The following is a 7,290-nucleotide window of genomic DNA, read 5'->3' as shown; positions in this document are numbered from 1 at the left end:
TTGGAATACATGTGATTGTATTATTATTGTTCGTAAATAAATTTAGAAAGTCAACAAATTATCTTGAACATAATGTAATAGCATAAGTTAATTTTACAAGAGTTATCTTCCTACTAGAATTATAATTTGCATTTTACAAGAGTTATTAATGTCTAGTTCCATTCAGATAAAAAAAAAAAACATGGCAATGTATGTAGCATGTACAAGTATTAAGGAATGATATATATCATTTGATAAATAATAATAAGAAACCCAATTTTATTAAATATTAGTCAATTATTTTTATTGTAAAATTATCTTTTTAACTTTTTTAAAAAATTAATTTTCTAATAATAATAATAATAATAATAATAATAATAAATGAGCTAACATCATCATATGCTAATTTCTAAAGAAAGCTACACATGAAAGTGTTATTAAATGGCAGACATTACCACAAGCTCACATGACCCCTCTAATTCTATGCATGCCCCACACAACATTAAATAATCATTATGGTCATGTACTACACATACTACTCACTTCTGATCTGGATACACTTAAGCCATTATCATAATTTCACAAATAATAAAAAAACAAATAGGGTCCAAATATTTGGTTAATATATAACCATAACCATATAGTTACAATAGTAATAATCATTGACCATGATGCTAGCTTGCATAGTTGCATCATTATTATTTGTACACTTGATAGAACAACATACCAACTTTAAATTTATATATATAAGAAAAAGATATTTAGTTCTTTTTCAAATTCAAGTCACTTTAACTTCTCAAAAATACAAATATATCTTAAGTCTTATTAATTTTTTAAACAAATATGCTAAGAGGACCAGTTTTGTTTGATGCATCAATTCCATGTTCACCACTGCGACTCCCTGTAATCCATGCCCTGCCATAAAGATTTAGATTAAGAAAAAATTTACATCAAAATTTTGGGATATTTCCTTTAAAAATGTAACTTTTTCCACTTCATGATAGATTATATTATTAGTATTTAATTTTCTCAAATAATATACTAACAAGAACAAAGAAAATATTCAATTTCAGTCCTTATCACTTCGATTCGCATTAGTAATAAATTTGAGCAGAACTTTCTCTGTTACCTTCTAATATTTTTGCTGCTTGAATCCATAAGAATTGTCAATCTTTTTGCTGTCTTCATGAATTCACTACATTGAGATGAAAAATTGATTCAATGTATATATAAGAACATTTTTGGACTAAAACCATGAATGGTAATAGTGTTATACCTGAAGGGTTCTTCTCCAATTTTCTTAACAGCACTTGTTTCGTCGCGGTAAAGAACATGGTTGAAGATCTCAGATCGTTCCATATCAAACATGTTGGCCAGTTTTCTATAGAGTTCTTCATATGAACCAAGGCTTGATAGGTCTAAGGTTCTTCCTACATCTTCTGATTCCAAGAAAACCTTGCAATGGCTAGTTTCCAAGCCGATTTGCCACGAAAACTCGGCAGCATTAGAAGCTTTTCCTGGTGGAATGTGCTGTGAAACTGCAAATTTAGCTTCACCTAAGAAGCACTTCTCTTTGATCTTAGTCTCGTCCGGCGAGTCTTTTCCGGTTCGAGAGATTTGTTGCTCAGTGAGAATAGGCTGACCAAAAAGCAAAAACTGGTGTGTCTTAACATTGTTATCAGAATTCTCCAGACTCTTGTTGGATTTTCCCATGGTGAGCAAGCATGATAAGCTCTCTTTGCTCTTATCATGGTTGGTCATGTCGCGGTTATGAACATCGAGCCGATGGATACTAGTTGGAAGCAGCCCCAACTGCAGTTTATTGCTGAGGTGGAAATCTGAAAGAGATATTCCGATTTGAGCATGCCTGGTTCCCTGTATGCTTGCGGGAGCGTTTTCAGATAAACAATACATGGGGCTATTCGGCCCGATATAATTGCCCGGAAACGTTGGTAACGATGTGAACTGAATGTCCTGAGGGAAGTCTGGGTGCTGAGGAAACCTCAACTTCTTCCTTGGTGGAGAGAATGGCGAGATATTGATGATTGGCATGTTTGATACCAATTCAACCAACCATGGACTAACTCTCTTCACATTTTGTAGCAAATCAGGCTCATCCCAAGTAACCTGCAGGTGAAATAGGAAGACTAATCAAGAAATTCTCTATGGTGTGTGAATTCAATGTTCGAGATATAACCATTCATGTGCTTAAGTTTTTGGAAGGAATGATTTCATGACATGGTATCAGTGGTTTCAATGTGTTTTATGCAATATCTATCACTTGGGAACCTAAAAGGTTTGACTCTATCCAAGTACTCCATTTCAAACATATATATACATTCACATTTTAGAACCAACATTGAGAAAGAACAATAGATCTCCAAAGACACATGAGAGAGTTAAGTTACCTGAAGAATTCGCCAAGGCGAATTCGGCCAGCGGATAGGATCAGCAACCTGAACGGAAGCAACAGTCCCCATGAACCAGCTGATCCTAGAAGAATCCTCAGTCTCAAAGGGCATCTTGAACCTCATGCCAGAACACCATTGGATCCTCATTGCATCACTCACAGAAGAAGCCTTAATGCAGAACTCAGGAGTGCTTGCCCTTGGAGAATACACAACCTCAAATGCTTGGTTCCTTGCAGCCATTGACACAGCTTCCACAACATCTTCAGCTCTCACCCTTGAAGAAGAAGAAGAAGAAGAATAAGAACACCTTCCGTTACTATTCCTTAAAAGCTTGTTGTTCTCCTCTCTCAAGAACATTGACAATGCTCCATAAGGCCCTCCATTACTATTACCATTACCAGAAGAAGCTGAACTCCACAAAGATGAACCCTCACAACCACCACCAATTCCAATTCCAATTCCCCTTTTTGCCCTCCTAATCCCAACACAAAGATCACCATTTTCAGCCCTCAGAAACACCACAGAATCACCAGCTACAAGCTTCTTCTGATTAACAAAAGTGCTCCAACCAGTTGTAAGCAAGTGCCTCCTTGGTGTACCTCTATATATATGCCTAAACTTCCATAGCTCACCATGAACATCCTTTGCCACCACCGTCTGAACCGGCGGCTCCGCCGAGTAATCGAGCCGGGGGAAGATGGTTTCTGCACAGTAACGAGGGACTGAGAAACCCCCACCATTGTTAGCATCAGATTGGGTCAAAGTCTTTGCAAAAGATGCAGGCTTTTCTTGATTCTCCACAACAACTTCACCCTCCAAGGTGTTGTCGTTTTGATCAAGCTCTGAACTTTTCAGTGGAACAAGCTTTATCTTTGCGAAAACTTCATCTGTTTCAGGGTCAGCCATGAATCTCACTGTTGCAACCCTGCAAGGGATGAGTGGTGGAACCCTCAAAGAAGGAGTTGAGAGATCAATGGCGGTTTGAGCGTGTTCTGCATGCCCTTGTGGAAAGTAGAAAACTTTCGAGTTCACTTGAGGCATCTGAACCATGGAACCTGCACACGCATGCCATAGCTGCGGATCCAAGCTCTTCTCACCTTCCTTCATTTCTCTTCTTCGCTGCAAACTCTGTTAAAACCAAAAACAAAGTTTGATCAAACAGTGTTGGTGAATGGTGAGTGAATAATGTTTCTGATTTTGTGATCCAAAATGGAATTTTCACTTTTGAACAGAGAAACAAGTGAAGCGAAGAAAACACTCAAACAGAGCATGGTAAGTATCTGAAAACAGAGTCTTTATTATTATTTGTTGTGGGTGGGTTAATACCTTAAAATGTGGCGAAAAAACTGTGTCTGTTTGCTTCCACCGTTTGCACCCAACAAAAGAAAGATAACAACTTTGACGCAAGGTGTCTCTATAAATCACGTTGTTCTTTCAATTCTAAGGGAAGATGGAAAATAAACTAAGCCCAATGGTTTTCTTCTGGTTCACTCAACCAAAAAGTTGAAAAAGTTTTGCACTTTGCAGAATCTCAGAACAGAAGAAAACAAAACAAAAAAAAAAGGAAGAGCTTTTGAGAGTTGAAAGCAGAGAAAATCTGAGTCAAAATAATGGAATCGTGTCTTCTTCTGAAGGGTATCACAAGACCTTCATATTCATTCATTCATTCATTCATTCATCTGAATTCTTGAGATCCCAAAGAAAGAGAGAGAGAGAGAAAGGAACAAGTTTTTGGTTGTTCTCTCTCACACACGCGACAGAAACTATTAACAAAATAAGTAACCAAGCCAAACAATGAGCTCAGACAGAACTTAATTGTTTTAAATAAATAAATTGAGTGAATTCGAAATACTCCCAAACACTAAAACCATGTAATTCGAATCAATTAGTAACGAATTAAGCGCGAAAAAAATCAACTAATTCGAGTGAACTTAATTCGAATTATGAGAGAGAAGTTCGAATCTTATTAACTCGAATTACCAGGAGAAGGACAAGTGAGAGGAGTTCGAATCTAATCGATTCGAATTATGTGCATTTGGCTACTCTAAGTAATTCGAATTGATTCGTTTCGAATTACAATGAACTCGCCTATATAAGGAGTTCGAACCAAGTTCATTCGAATCACTTTCTCATTCTCATACCCCACCAAATCCCAGAGAAAACGACCAACATTCGGGCCGAGATTCACCGGATCGGCATATTCAGGCGATGGGGGACGATCTGGGGAGGCTTTACCGTCTGGATGGAGTTGCTCATATCGCCGGGGTGATCAACGACGAGGTTAGTGGTATCTGATGTTGCGCTGTTCATAGTGTTTTATGTTATGATAGTGGTTTTATGATAGTGGTTTATGTTATGGTGGGTTTATGATAGTGGTTTTATGATAGTGGTTTTTGTTAACGGTTTAGGATGGTGGAGACTTGACTTCCCAGATGCCCTTACGTTGCCGGAGACTCAACCGAATCAACCATGTGCACCCATTCCCAAACTCTGAACACTTTCCCACGTACCTTCGATAGTCAGACTCAACTACCTTGTACTGTACCCCTCGGCGGATGCTGTACGTCTTCACACTCAACAGCGCCTCATCTTTGTCCTGAAATTGTTGACCAACCTGGAACTCTGTCATACCGGCGGACCCTTCTGTATCCCTGGCGCCAAATCCAGCAAGCTGCCCAGGATAATCATCCTGTCTCATGGCTTCCAGGTCCAAAGATGAAAAATGGGGTGGATACTGCTGTGTGCCAGAACTAGATCCACCAGTAGCCCTTATCGGATCGCCCGCTCCAACATCATTGCCGCTTTCATCGGCGATAAGATCCCGCTCGACATCATCGTCATCTGCATCATCAAACAATCCCTCTCCCACTCCAGCCGGTGTAGGACACCGTACGTCGGTCGGAAGATGTTCCCCATATCCAACCTCGTCTCCAACATTGCCGCTGAGATCAACAGCAAACGATGGGGAGGCGGCAAGTTGGACCGCTGGCTCATACACTGGAATGGAGGAGGAAGCAACCGCAGGTCTCGAGCTTGAACCGGCCACCGTGGCTATAGTGTTGGCATTGCGGTTCGACCCACCCGAGTTTGATACCACGTCAACCAACTTTGCCAACAGTTCTGGTGTCCTCACCTCGGGAAACTGCCTACGAGAAAGAAACATGACCTGCAAGTCCTCGTCACTCCCGATGGTGAAACAATCATACTTCACCGTATCATGGAGAACCGTGGTTGGAATGCGATAGAAAAACTTCTTAACCCTTTTCACTCCTTCCAGACCAAGCTTGACAAACACGGAGCTAACGAGAGCATCGTAGCTGGTCGAGGGACTCACGACAATACATAGAGGATCCTTATCAGTGAACTTCACGCCAGGGCGAGTTTTTCTCTTAATCGATCCTCTATGGTGTACTAGCACTAGAAAACTATCCTCACTAGCCATCACACCTCTTTGTTCACAGCTCCACGAGTTCGCTGCATATATATAGAGCTCCACTCCACACTAAATCGAATCAACTTGATGCGCACCATATATATATAATTCGAATCCAATCAATTCGAATTACCAAGGAGTTATAATTCGAATCAATAACTCGAAAAATGTACTTCCACACAATTTCTTACTAATTCGAATTAATATCATTCGATTTACCATTACCTAGTTCGAATCTTATTGATTCGAATTACGTGAGATTCTGCATGCATAATTCGTTACTAATTGATTCGAATTACATGGTTTTAGTGTTTGGGAGTATTTCGAATTCACTCAATTCGAATTACGTGTATATCTAGTTCGAAACTTATTGTTTCGAATTATATAAAAATGTGTTCTGGTGGAATGATGTATCAATATTTGATTTGGCGGATATGAGTAATTTTGCTCAGCCCTTGGCTCAATTGGGTTTTTTATAGTAAAAATTATAAAATGGGCAAATCACTTATTTAAACCAAAGGGATAAAAATTACATGAATCAGCCAAGTTAAAAATTAGTTCATAAATCTATCAGTCTACATTTCTATATAGTTCGAATCAGTTTAATTCGAACTTTATTTCCATATAATTTGAATTAACTACACAAGCACACACCTACTAATTCAAATCAACCTGATTTAAATTACACCACACTAATTCGAATAAGTGATTTGAATTACATACACATACGTACACATAGTAATTCGAATTGGACTAATTAAATTTAGTCAAATTTATTAAATTATTTAGTTCTCAAAATTCAACCGATAAATTAATTTAGTTCTCTAATTTTAAGAAGGGCTAATTAAATTTCTTAAATTGATAATTTGACTCAAAACTCCTAAGAAGTTATTGGAGTTCAACAATCTTGTAAAATTAATTAGGGCATTGATTAATAATAGATAAATTACTAAAAAAATGTTTAAAATTTTATATTACTTACAAAAATAACTTAAAAATATAACAAAAATAAAATAGTTTTAAAGCTTTTCATCATAATTTTATATGAACAAAGAAAACAAAATAGTAGTGCGTTACTATCACTGTAAATAGTTACTTAATAATGATTTGACACTTTTCATAATTTTATTCGTTAAAGAAAAACCATCTTTATAATTAACAGAACAAGACAACAAAAAGTATGAGTTGATTGTGAAATTCTTAACTATACAATGATTCTTTGTTTTTATTGAGAACAGATAGCAGTGTTTCATAATTTCATTTAATTTGCTACCAAGCAAAGTGGGTTGGGGAATATATTGTCAAGAAATAACAATTTTTGAAGCTAATTATTCATGAAATTGTAACATGAATGCCACCGCATGCTTTTTCCCACCTAATGTATTTTTTCTCTTTTTATGGAATTATTCCTTTTTCCTTATTATTAAATGGAAATATTCCTTTCTCAAAGGGAATAATTGATTAAAA

The 7,290-nt window shown here is 37.3% G+C and overlaps 2 protein-coding genes across 2 annotated transcripts; both read right to left on the bottom strand.

Annotated features, from left to right (window-relative positions):
* LOC107629227 (auxin response factor 10-like) lies at positions 535 to 4,179 on the bottom strand. The gene is made up of 5 exons (XM_016331954.2): positions 3,717 to 4,179; positions 2,388 to 3,518; positions 1,256 to 2,106; positions 1,109 to 1,174; positions 535 to 894 (listed from the first exon to the last, which is right to left on the bottom strand). Exons 2-5 carry the CDS (start codon positions 3,495 to 3,497, stop codon positions 813 to 815), a joined length of 2,109 nt encoding a protein of 702 aa, XP_016187440.1. The 5' UTR covers positions 3,498 to 3,518; positions 3,717 to 4,179; the 3' UTR covers positions 535 to 812.
* Positions 4,575 to 5,832, bottom strand: LOC107632366. Its single transcript, XM_016336053.1, has 2 exons — positions 4,901 to 5,832; positions 4,575 to 4,692 (listed from the first exon to the last, which is right to left on the bottom strand). Exons 1-2 carry the CDS (start codon positions 5,830 to 5,832, stop codon positions 4,575 to 4,577), a joined length of 1,050 nt encoding a protein of 349 aa, XP_016191539.1.

The sequence above is a fragment of the Arachis ipaensis genome, chromosome B03, assembly GCF_000816755.2.
Source record: "Arachis ipaensis cultivar K30076 chromosome B03, Araip1.1, whole genome shotgun sequence".
NCBI lineage: Eukaryota > Viridiplantae > Streptophyta > Magnoliopsida > Fabales > Fabaceae > Arachis > Arachis ipaensis.
This window is presented reverse-complemented; position numbering and strand designations above follow the sequence as displayed.